The following is a 13,792-nucleotide window of genomic DNA, read 5'->3' as shown; positions in this document are numbered from 1 at the left end:
ATCAATGCCAGATTGTGACCGATTGTGTCTTGTCTGTAGCTGCGTACAAGTGGGGCAGAGCGGTCCAAGAAGACACGATGTGCACATGTGAAAGACTTAGTAGTGCATCATGGATACAATATGTCTTTTCCCTTTATCGCCCCACCGCTTGACTTCAGAGAACTTCAGAGACAGTGGAGTAAAAAAAATATTGAAATATTTATTTATTTGTTTATTTATTTTACACGTGTGTTACGCAGTTGGAGACATCTGTTAAGACTCACTCCTCGTAAATACTACCCTTTGGCTAAATCAAGTGTGAGCTTGTGATCTGGCTCAAGCAGTACAGCGCTGCTGCCTTTCATACTGGCAGGACTCTTGGTTTGGAAACTAGGCCGGTAGTACAGGTTTCAGCCTGGTCTTTGCTAGCTTGTATTGAATGACTCTATTGTAGTCTCTACTTTCCATGGTGTACATTCGCGATATGTACTTGTTTATCGTTGATTTGAGTAAGAATTTACAGCTTCAATACTTGTTCTTCGATTCTTGTTAAGGAAAATCTAAGATTAAAACTTTGGTGAGAGGGGTAAAACCTTGTCTCTGAACATAAATCAAGACCATGAACCATGAACAGGACATGTAATTGCCTGCTTTTAATTGACCGTTTGGGCCTGGACCTGGACCCCACAACTCAGCAGGACACACCGGGATTAGTGTCAAGAGAGCACTTCAGGCTTCAAACCACTTGGATAGATTTTGAAATGTTGCCTTTATGTCAAACTGAGAAATGACCTCTCATGCGGCAGGCCATTCACAGTGGTCTGTTATGCAAGGTGCTTTTATTCAACAGTATACAATGATAGGACAGAAAGGGGTGGAGAGAGAGAGAGAGAGAGAGAGAGAGAGAGAGAGAGAGAGAGAGAGAGAGAGAGAGAGAGAGAGAGAGAGAGAGAGAGAGAGAGAGAGAAGAGAGAGAGAGAGAAATCAGGGAATTATTTAATATTATACAATGGCATGCAAATTTCTCGATCTGATTGGCTAAAACAGTCAAGTTTCACGTGGTTATTTGTCATAACCCCACACTCGTGGTCCTAGGCATAACAAAAAATATTGTTTGGTTCCTGTTGGTTGTCAGTTAAGGCCATGGGTAGGTAGGGAATTTATTTAATTTTTTATTTAATTTTTTCCCACGGCGACTATGGATAGGGAATTTCTTTATTTAATTAAAATCTTCACAACAACATGGATGCATGTACTCTGCCAGCATGTTTAATACCCATAATACTAAAGGTTTGACTAAGATTTGTATGAAACTTTTTGTAAAAAAAAGAAAAAAAAAATCATATATTTTTTTTTACCTCATCAAATAAATTGGGTCGCACCTAAATCGGCAGGGTCGGTCGGCAACCGGAACCAAACCATTATTTTTGTTAGGCCCTAGAACCCGCCCACAACCGAATTACGATCACTCCACCAGTCGTGGATTTAGAAGTGAAAGCAAGATGGCGGACAATAACCTTACGAATGGATATGTTGACAGCGTCATAACGACTAAATCAAAAACGATTCTGTCACGGCGAATGTGTTAGTTTCTTACACAATGTTGGATTATGAGTCATTGTGGAACAAAATGAATATCGCGCAAATTGATTGATTGCACATTTTATTACTGTCCGCCTTGTTTCCAACTGGTTAAGCTTGTTGACTCTTTCGAAGTCGCCCTCTTTCGAAGTTGGTTATGCTTAGAGTTTGTCTTTAGAGCAGGGCGATAGACCACCAGCCCTGATTCCAAACTCTAAGCATAACCAACTTCGAAAGAGGGCGACTTCAAAAGAGTCGCCAAGCTTAACCAGTTGGAAACAAGGTGGACAGTAATCAAATTTGCAATCAATCAATTCAATAATCCACGCTCACTTAAAACAGTGCACCTCCCAGCTGCTTCTATAGAAAGTAGGTTTAAAAAAAAATCCCTCCTATAGGGCAAAGAAAACCTTTTTTCTTTTTCTTTTTTTTACCTACTTTCTATAGAAGCATCTAAGAATGAAGTTCTATAGAAAGTAGGTAAAAAAAAGGAGAAGTTGGATGTGTTCGTTTGTTGGATGTGTTACTGAGAACAGTTGGATGTGTTAGTTGAGAGACAGTTGCACTTCCGAGCTGCTTCCACACGGAGGCAACTTCTCTTTTTTTTTGTCAATAAATCTTCAATTAACACATCCTGCGCCAAAAACGTTGTACAACGTGATTCAAGTTCATGCTAATTCTGCCATTCCACGGCGTACGACGTTATTGAGATCATATTTAATTTTTTCGCCATGGTATTCAGAATGCCCTCACGGAGCCTGGTCTGATACAGTGGGAGCCTGCACAACTCTGCAACGATTCAATACTGCTGCCTGGTGGATGATCGGCGAGTTGCAACCGGAAATGGATCTCTGGAGATCTCCGTGCATCTGGCAAATGCGTCCGCCACTCACATATTGTTGCGGGACTGTAGACACACGTCCGTGTGTAGCGATCGCTGCCATAACGCAATAATCGATATGATTTGGGCGTTTATTATGATTATACAAAGCGGAAAAGGATCTAGGAGATCACCGTCAAATAAGTGGGATCTTTTTCCTCCAGTCTCATCGGCGAACGGTAAGAGGATGCTGACGTCATTTTCAGCGTGAGTGTTTATTATTATTCATGCAAACTGCTCTGATCAATATATCACCCATACTACATAAAGCATTTACTGACAATCACGGAATTATTAAACGACCCCCCCCCCCGTTCATCCGCGCATGATCAGTCATAGCGTTAAGGATCATGTACAGTTGAAAATTTTAATATAGAGTGTATCGCCAACAAACAGCAGTTGATAATCTATATATGCGTTTATGCCTATAACTAGCGTTCTAGGAATTACTGCAGAAAACGATAAAAACATATTTATATTCTAGACGGTATTTTCGTATGAATCTATGAATGAAAAAGTAAAACGTTCCTACATCCTGAACGATAGATAATCGATGTTGAATGGGCCATAGTAATGTCAATTTAGCAATACAATTTAAAAAGTTATAGCCCTGCAAAGAAGGTAAACATCTCCATAGGCTTAGACTGGTGGCAGTGATCATACATTGATGGATATAAGCGTGGCAGTTAATGTGTTAATGTGTGTTTATTGTATAGCAATAAGGTTGGATGACATCGGCCATTGTGTAAAAGCATTAGATCACACGACAGAGTGGGTTATAGAAATTAGATCACGCCTATGGGGGTCTAAAAACCCTCGGCTGCGCCTCAGACCTAACAACCACCCATAGGCGTAGGGCTGGTCGATATGGCCTAAATATGATATCACGATATTTTCTGACCTTTCGGCGATACACGATACACATCACGATGTTTTTCTTTTTTTACCCCAAACGATTCATTATGAGGCTTACCAAGACAGTATTTGAGTTTGCAAGCTAACATTAAAGGGGAACTATTTTACTATTTCTTTCACTATTTGGGCACTTTTACACAATTCCTGTGAGTCTATGGAACACCTCTGTAATATATATATTTTTTGTATTCATTGTTTTGTATTTCTAATCAAGTCCTCAAAAACAGCATTTTTCTACCTCAAGATTTCGAGCTGTTTTGAGCCTGGGCTCCTAAACCACTGCGCCGGGCCTGCTGAGCGTCGTGTTCCCCTGAACATTAACATGCAGCAGTGACTATATGACATCACATATAGGCACATTTTCAAACGACTCAGTTCAGTGAGGGTGAATATTGTGAGAGGAGAATTGGAAGAATGCACCAATATGAGAATTTTGAGACATAGATCATATTAATATAAGTTCACATAGCTAGGAAACAATGCTAAACACTCAAAAAGGCCATTTATAAGATAGTTCCCCTTTAAAGACAAAATAAAATACCCATGCATTTAGCATTTTTATATTATATATTATTATTATTTAGATTATTGGATTATTAGATTATAATATATTGCATATATTTAGCAATGAGATATTATATGATTTAGATATGAAATATGATGAAGTGAAAATGGGGGACCCTGATGTAAACAAGACAAAAGTCTTTCTCTGGTCTGCATCCCCTTAACAATTGTATGTATTGAGCTGTACTGTACCCATTCTGCAATGTTAATAAAGTTTTAAATCAATCAATCAATCAATCAATCAATCAATCAATAGCATTTTAGCATTTTTATGAAACTACTGTATATTTGTATGTCTCTAACTGTTTTGATGTATTGAAAATGGAGGACCCTTATGTAAAAAAGCCGAAAGTCTTTTTCTGGTCTTCATCCTCCTGTACTGTATTGTACCCATTCTGCAATATGTTAATAAAGTTTTCATTCATGCATTCTGACGGACAACAGAATAATTTTGATTGACAGTCGAGTCTGCCAATTACGTCACACCGCTTGCACCCGCCCTGCTGTTCTTAGCACCAATCGGCAAGCACTATTAGTTTTTGACTTCCTGAATGTCCTGTGTGCTGCCATCAACAAAGCTACTAACATTAGCTCCCCGCAACCGACTAGTAGGAGACCAGTGCTCCACAGGATGACTAAATGAGCCATAATGATTTTACCTCAACGAATGTTATAATAAAAGCCTTTCCATACATCTGTCTGATTGAAAACTTTATTAACAGACCGCGGAATGGGCATATCTCAACACGGGCTGAGATATGAACGAGTAACGTGTGGACCAGATTGATGCGACACAATCCTATTGGGCAAAACATCACGATATCCACGATACGTTGAAAAAGTGTATCGTTAATGAACTGTACCCGATATTTATATAATATCGTCATATCGCCCAGCCCTACATAGGCGTGATCTAATTTCTATAACCCACTCTGTCTCGTGATCTAATGCTTAAACATATCCCTCTGTGACACACATACATGACATAGGCATTTCACCAGGGGGTCAGAACTCAAGGTCAGGTAGGTGGAACAGGTAGGTGGTTCTGTGTCTTGCTCTGGGCATTTGGCAGGGATGATGGACTGTGACGATCACAGTGACAGACTGTGATGGACTGTAACGGATTGTGATGGACTGTGATGGGACTGTGATGGACTGTGATGGACTGTGATGGGACTGTGATGGGACTGTGACGGGACTGTGATGGGACTGTGACGGGACTGTGATGGACTATGATGGGACTGTGACAGACTGTGATGAACTGTGATGATCACAGTGACGGACTGTAGTGGGACTGTGATGGGACTGTGATGGGACTGTGACAGACTGTGATGAACTGTGATGATCACAGTGACGGACTGTGACAGACTGTGATGGACTGTGATGGACTGTGATGGGACTGTGACGGGACTGTGATGGGACTGTGACGGGACTGTGATGGGACTGTGATGATCACAGTGACGGACTGTGACAGACTGTGATGGGACTGTGATGGACTGTGATGGACTGTGATGGACTGTGATGGGACTGTGACGGGACTGTGACGGGACTGTGACGGGACTGTGATGGACTGTGATGGGACTGTGACGGGACTGTGACGGGACTGTGACGGGACTGTGATGGACTGTGATGGGACTGTGATGGGACTGTGATGGACTGTGATGGGACTGTAATGGGACTGTGACGGGACTGTGACGGGACTGTGATGGACTGTGATGGGACTGTGACGGGACTGTGACGGGACTGTGACGGGACTGTGATGGACTGTGATGGGACTGTGATGGGACTGTGATGGACTGTGATGGGACTGTAATGGGACTGTGATGGGACTGTGACGGGACTGTGATGGGACTGTGACGGGACTGTGATGGGACTGTGACGGGACTGTGATGGACTGTGATGGACTGTGACGGGACTGTGATGGACTGTGACGGGACTGTGACGGGACTGTGATGGGACTGTGACGGGACTGTGATGGGACTGTGATGGGACTGTGATGAACTGTGACGATCACAGTGACGGACTGTGATGGGACTGTGATGGACTGTGATGGGACTGTGATGGACTGTGATGGGACTGTGATGGGACTGTAATGGGACTGTGATGGGACTGTGACGGGACTGTGATGGGACTGTGATGGGACTGTGATGAACTGTGACGATCACAGTGACGGACTGTGATGGGACTGTGATGGACTGTGATGGGACTGTGATGGACTGTGATGGGACTGTGATGGGACTGTAATGGACTGTGACGGGACTGTGATGGACTGTGATGGGACTGATGAACTGTGACGATCACAGTGACGGACTGTGATGGACTGTGGCGGGCTGTGATGGACTGTGATGGACTGTGGCGGGCTGTGATGGACTGTGATGGACTGTGGCGGGCTGTGATGGACTGTGATGGACTGTCTGTGATGTGATGGGGCTTTCGTGGGGAATAAATGTATGGCCTTCCGCTTCCGGTTACGGAACCTGCAGTCTCTGACTGCCTGACCTCCCTGCTGCCAAAGCTGGGCTTGAACGCACAATGTCCAATACAGAATTGGCATTAGGCCTATTTTCTTCTGAGTGCAGCTGATCTTTCAAAAGATGTGACTGCTCTCCTGCTGTGTGTGTAAACCAGTGCTGTAGTACTCGACTGGTTTTCAGGACTCGTGACTCGACTTGGACTTGAGCACTGATGACTCGGACTCGAGCATTGACTGCATTCGGACTCGGAAGGTGCAGACTCGGATTCAGACTTTATTTGTTTATTTATGGGTCCCCATTAGTCTACACCCATGGGTGAAAGACTATTCTTCCTGGGGTCCGAACACACAACCTTCAACATTACAGTACATTACAGTACATTTGATATGATCTTCATCTCCGGGACCCCTGTCTGAGACTATGGTCATTCTTAGACTTAGTACAGTGAAGAGTGAACCCTATAATCAATGAGTCATTGTACTAACTTGTAGTGAATGCAATAGTGCAATTTATTCTTTATTTTGCTGGGGACCTCATGGAACCCTCTCAAGGAACCTTTGGGGACCAGTCAGGGAACCCAATTCTGGAACCACTGACCTAATAAGCAATGCATGAATTCACCGTCTAGCCGGGAGAAATCTCGCGAGTCAACTTTGTATTTGCGGTAATGGGTAACCAAATACATCTGTGTTGTATTTTGAAAAAACATCCTGTGTGTGGGGTTAGTTAGGTGTTGAATGAAATTAACACAGAGTTGAACGCAGCCCTGCAAATGTGGAGCATATGGGAATGCCACATGTGGGCTGGAGCTAGACTGTGTCAGAGGTTAAGACGTTTCAGAGCCCAGTGGAATGCTCTGCCGAGACTGCCGGTGAGCGGCAGGAAGTCAGGCCTTTTTCAGAAAGCCTGGGGAGGAAGAAGAGGCGAGGGGGGGGGGGAAGAAGAAGCGAAGGGGGGAGGGGCGAGGCGGTGAAGCACGGGGGAGGAGAGACAGAGAGAAGGGGAGCGAGAGGGAACGAGAGAGGGAACGAGAGGTAGAGGGAACCCAAACTTTCCTTCAAGTCTGGCCTAGGAAACCTAAACTATTTCACTGTTGAAACTCCTGAGGTTTCAAAGTGTGCTTGTTCATACGGAGACGTGACTTGTATCCCTTTACCCTATTTAGGAATTCTCTTGAGGAAATTGCTCGTAGGCGACGATATAAGAAGACACTCATGACGTGACACATGTCTACACTCTCTGAAGAGAGGCCCTTAAGAAGATGTGCCGTGGACCTCGTGATCGTCTGAGGACTAAAAACATTCTCCACCTCCAACATCTTGCGTCAATAAACATCAGTATTTTTCCCAAAATATGTCTCTGTTTTGTCAGAGCACGGCTCCATCTCGTCTCAGAGATCTAGGAAGGCGGCGATTAAGGATCAGGCTCAACCTTCCATAGAATGTTAACCCTAGTTATCAACAGTGAGCCATCAAAACATGCATTCACCTCATCTTAATCCGTACCACACAATGCCACGATGGGGGCCCCCCCTATCACAATGACAGAGGGGCCTATTTAGTGTACAGCATGCTGGCATTGCGATGCCTAAATCATGGATTAACCTACAAATTGAGGGCAATAACAGGGCATGAACAAACTTGGGAGGACAGTTATCTCCTCTTTTGGAGGACTCTAAGGGAGCATTTTGTCTTATCAAAAAAGTCCGGTCTAAAGCTTGTTGGTATGTAAACGGTCATGCCTCAATCAACTGGTAGGAAATTCAGGATTGGGGTATTGTTTAATTCCTCACAGCTGCGGTTGCCCTCCTGCCCTATATAGCCTCCAGTATCATTGAGTCAGAGCGGGGTTGGGAGCAATTCCCTTTCAAATTCAAACATTTAAACAGAAATTGTTGTTGATGGTGAAACATTCATTCTCATGTAGGCCTAAAAAAATCTTCTTCTTTTCAGCATGTGAAGTTGGAACAGAATCCTCCTCAATTCATTGAATTCAAAATGTATTGATCCCAACCTTGCTATATTCAGTATACTATATAGTACAATTGGTTCAGTGCTATTAAAACCAGCCTAAGATCCATCGCAGGCAGTGCTGGCTCATATCCAAAATGTCTGCCCCCTTGAGTAGGTGTTATTTCAGGAGTGGTGTAAAAAAGAAAAAGAAAAAAAGTCTTTAAATGAGCCAGCGGTCACTTCTCACGAGGTCACACCACATCTCTCCTTTTCCACTATGCACTAAAAAGAGAGATGAAATACGATACAAGGTCTGTGTAAAGTGAGTAAAGTGGACAAGAGACAATTTCGTTCCACACACTCAATCAGTCTTCATGAGACCTAAATGAGGAGATGCATTCGGGCAATGTTGAGCTCAGACACACAAGCATGCGTGTATGAAGCCTCTACACACTCTAACACACACACACACACACACACACACACAAACACAGCTCAGCAAGAAACAACACTAAAACGACTAAACGAGAACGTAAAAGTCACAACTTGTAACTTTTATATACATTTGCAAGAGATTAAAAATACTCATATACATAAAGAAGCTGCAAGCTAAGCAAGCGTTCAGTAGCGTACTACACACACAACACTGCTTTGCAGCAGAAGACTGCTGGGGCACAAAACGGACAAATGTTGCAAGCTGTTTAAATTCCTTTAGATTCCATAGAGCTGTTCCGCAGGTATCATGTTTCAGCCTTTAACAAGCCCGGGGAAGGGGGAAAAGCCAACAGTCTTGACACAGCAGAGCGACTTTCCTCATTAAAACGTCCCAGTGTAACACAGGCTTTGTGGGGTAGTGTTTGTTGTGGGTGAGCCTACTTACATTCATGATTAGGCCATTACATTTTACACCCTTGATGAGAAATGCAGAGGGGAGTGGCCGGTGGGAGTATCTCGGCCCGCAAAGTGGAGGTTGCTTTCAAGAGCAGAGCTTCAAGAGTTTTAAAGACTTTATTAGAGTTGTAGGAACACAATTTGCGAAAAGCCATGCAGTTCAGAATTTGGATTTTTTTTTTTGATTTTTCATAACTGACCTCGTTTGTGAAAAAACAATGTCCTGTATACAAATAGGATGGAAAGCATTTAATGGAAAGGTAAGGAAGGAAGGAGAAAGGAGGGGTGGAAGGAAGAGGAAGGAAGGGAAGAAGGAAGAATAAGTTGTCCATTGAGGGTATAACTAGTGAGCAACATTTAAAAATAGCTTTTCTTTGCTTTATATTTCATCATCTATTTGATCAAACATTTAGCACAATAACATTATCCCTCATTACTGATTTGAAATCAGTTTACGACACTTATTAAGGAAAACGGGGGAGGTAGATCAGCCTCACAGATCCCATGTCTGCCGTCGTTTCTAGGTAGAAACTCCCCCGGTAGGTGAATGGTGAGTAACGCGGTAATGACACTAGGTATACTTGCCCCTGATTGGTGCAAATCTGCCCACACGACACACCCGCCCGACCAGTTCAAATAAAAACAGGCTTGTTCAAACGCAGTGCTGATAGCCACTGAACCGCCTGACTCCACTGTGTGCCAACAAAGATTACAACTGGCGGCAGCGTTCTTTTTTCCCCTGTTTAAATTGTTTTTTACCTGAGCCATAAGGTGCAGGAAAAGCGATTAAGGAACGTTATCTTTGAGACCCATGACAAGTTACAAACACACTGACAACAACTGTAGAGCGCTGTGAGGTCTTTCACGGTTTTGGTTTCAAATGTTTTGACCAAAGCACTGCCTTCAATGACACAATCCTTCATATGAGAAGTCATTAGTCTGTTTATTTTTACGAGTGATGTTTCCAAAATCTCATTATCTAAAGACTAATGTTGTGTGTGTGTGTGTGTGTGTGTGTGTGTGTGTGTGTGTGTGTGTGTGTGTGTGTGTGTGTGTGTGTGTGTGTGTGTGTGTGTATGACTGTATGTGTGACTCTTTGTCTAAACGATTTTATTTGGATATAGGGGAAACCTCTATCTCCATCTCCATTGTAGACTACAACGGTTATATAATTTCCAATCATAAAAACCAAGGCTTGTTGAAGTTAGCTAAAAAAAAAAAAAAAAAAAAAAAAAAACTCTGTATCTTGTAAAGGGGGGATAATCCAATTCACATTCTTCTCTGCTTGAACTAAAGGCACAGCCTGTTGGCCGGGAGCGGGGTTTGCTTCCTTGTAAATGGCCTTTTCCTTGAAGACTGGGGGCCTTTGTTTCAGCTGAGATTAGCAGGCAGATATAAAGCCAGGCAGGCCGATATCTGAGACCATTATGTGCGCCTGCCTGTTTCTGGCACAGATAAATATTCTCTCTCTGTCTCTCTCTATCTGAGCCTCCAAGCTAAATCCAGGTTGTCGGTTGTCATGGAGCGAAACTCATGTAAACTCTTGCTTTTCAAGTTGTCTGTTCTTGTTCACTTGGGACAGCCATTATGGCCTCTCTCTCTCTCTACCTGAGGGTAAAACAGATTTTTTAATTGTTTTGTTGTTATTTTTTTTCTCTCCCTCTCACTCAGCCACCAGCATGTCACTGCGGTGTGAGATGACAGACTATATAACCTAACTGTCCGTTGAGTGACGAGTAGCCTACTCGGGGCCAAGAAGGGGGAGTGAGTCAGATATCAAATGAGTCAGATATCAACACTCTCACAGGTGGGTAGCTCTCGCTACCTGGGCTATACGTCATCAAACGGGAGGGGCGTGGATCTTAGAGGATCAACCTTTAGCATGCATTACCGGTTTCAACTCTGAATACTCCCTGTTATTATGAATCATAGTGTAAATGTTGTGACCCAAACTATTGTCACCACATTTTTTTTATTATTATGTCCTAGGCCAGTGGTTCTCAAACTTTCTGAAGTCAAGGACCCCCAGAATGATACACATTAGCCCGGGGATCCCCATTTGATAAGATGTTGTCAATCTGAGAAGATAGTTATTCCATAACTGTCTAGCAGATAGCAGTGAAGAGAGTGACACCTATGAACAGAATAATAACTCTTCTACATTCTCTCATTGGTCTAACTTCTAGGCAATGATATAATAGTTAGATTAAATATATATATATATATATATATATATATATATATATATATATATATATATATATATATATATATATATATATATATATATATATATCTGGGGACCCCTGGAACCTCCTCGAGGACCCCTGGAGGTCCCCGGACCACACATTGAGAACCGCTCTCGTACATTAGTTACCAGTGTGTAATAAAACATATTGCAATGTATGACACATTAGTATCTCTCAAGAATAATGCAAATATTGAAAATATCAGTGTTTTCTGAACATTAGTATCATAATAATTAAGAGTCTTGTTGCAAAAACTAGATAACCATAATTTTGAGAGATAAAAAAAAAAAAATGAAATACTGCTGTCTGCTGGCGTCAAAGTGAAACCCATTGTGGAATTATATTAAAAGTTGTTCAGCCTTTGCTTAGGCTGGCTACACAATAAAATAACGTGTGACATTTATGGAAATGCCAGTAGCCAGTACCCCCCCCCCCCACACACACACACGGACGCGAGCACACAGGTTTTTTTCCACTTCAAAATCCTTGATCAATAATAATATAGGCTAATATATGCGGTGCTTAATGTATCAAAATGCTGTAGTTTGGAGCTTTAAAAAAAAAAAAGTTGCTCTCCAATTCAACAAGTGGCAATGTAATAATCACTCTGATATAGGACCAGTCTCTGGGTTAAATCCACATAATGTATCGTGCTTCTATTAATAGCTTTACATAACCTCTTTTTGGAGGAAATGTAAAAAGACATACGGAAATACCAGAGTTCCACTGGGACCCGGGACACAGGACCAATCTCCTTCTTTTAATCAGGGACATACTGTATATAGGTTCAATCTCCATCTCAACCCCACAAAGTTTGACACACAAATAAACAAGTTGCCAGTGTGTGTGACTGTGGTCAATACGCTCCCCACTATAAACACAATGCAAACGGCCTGAAACAAATGAAGAAGACAAAAAGTACCGGTAATGTCCAAAACATGCATTGCGTGCATGGTGTTACTGTTACAACCTAACACACTTCCCACACAAACAGTACAATATAGATGGGCTGTATTCGTTGCTTGCGTGGAAGATGGTCATCGTGGATGAGTTTGGATAAGAAGGCACTTACCTCAGTAAAGAAGTTATCCATTGCCCTTGTGTTGCTAATCCCCAAGGATCACTGTAAAGCGCGCATCCAATGCATGTGTTTAGATGTAGGCAACAACGACAGAGCAAAGACACCTTCTTTAGTCCATGGTCATCAGCGACTTTTTTTTAGAAGGGCAGGAGGCTGGCTGGGGGATAGTATGTACAGCTGTAAAATGTTGCCTTTGTTTCATGGGTTACAGTTCCAACTGAGACACCATATGTCCCCCCCCTTTTTTTTACCCCTTAACCACGTCCTCCTGTGTACAGTGTATCTCTCCCCGCGACAAAGTCTGGACAAAACGGGACTCGCGTCTAACGGTCTGCGTGGTCAGTATAATGCTGTGCAGCCTCAGCACTCCGTGCCGGTAGTACACGTTGGTAAATAAGTCCAACGTGCTGAAGCAAAGTAACCCAGGCGACTCCACTCCAACCGGGTGGATAACAGCCAGCCTACTGTAGCTCCACCCTGCAGCTCTTATGGAGAACCATTATCCCCTCCTGACTGGTCGCTGTGCAGCCTTGTGCAGCGGGACCCAAAAATCAACTGAGATGTGTTATTATTTATGGTGTGTAGAACTCGTTGGTTTTTTTTTACCATGATATTTACGCACGTCACAAGCTATTTCCTTGTAACGCACGGGAAGAACAATGTTCAACAACGTCATTGTGGTGTAAACTTTTGAGAGAGAGAGAGATGGGTTGGGGTTGAATGATTGAATACTTTAATTAACAGATTGCAGAATGGGTACTGTTATATCTGATCTGGTAGTATAACAAGGAATCGTCACAGACACGGAGGTACTCAGTAACGAGGCTTTATCTTGATAGCAGGTAAAAACCATAACAACACAGGTGCGCAATCACCACGTACATATACAGGGCGAGTACGGCGATCGCCCTGGGACAAACCCAACCCAATACATAACATCTCCTCCCCACTTTGGCACTTAGCATAATGGTACCCCTAAGTTGCAACAGCCCGCATGGCAATACAACATCATAATAATATATATATATTTTTTTCTTTTTCATTTGCCCGGTCAACAACATTCCAAAAAATCTAACAGTCCACTCTCCCCCTTTCCCATTTTGGACACAGACTTTTTTTTTTCTTTTTTTTTTACAGTTTTTTTACAGTCTTTCATTTAGGTAAGTCTATAGATCCAAACGAATGGGTGGCCGCCGTTCCCGACTTGGATATCGGCGGTCACCACT

At 42.7% G+C, this 13,792-nt stretch overlaps 1 protein-coding gene across 1 annotated transcript in view; it reads right to left on the bottom strand.

The window, feature by feature from the left end:
• The window catches only part of myo10 (myosin X), a 320,882-nt gene extending 307,946 nt beyond the window's left edge, over positions 1-12,936 (bottom strand). Inside the window, 1 exon segment of the mRNA XM_084327904.1 lies at positions 12,558-12,936. Coding sequence (XP_084184030.1) covers positions 12,558-12,578 — 21 coding nt within the window. The 5' untranslated portion in view covers positions 12,579-12,936.
• Between the last annotated feature and the right edge of the window lie 856 nt (positions 12,937-13,792).

Source organism: Notolepis coatsorum, assembly GCF_963971535.1.
Source record: "Notolepis coatsorum genome assembly, chromosome: 13".
Taxonomy (NCBI): domain Eukaryota; kingdom Metazoa; phylum Chordata; class Actinopteri; order Aulopiformes; family Paralepididae; genus Notolepis; species Notolepis coatsorum.
Note: the sequence above shows the minus strand (reverse complement) of the source record. Positions and strands in the feature narration are given on the sequence as shown.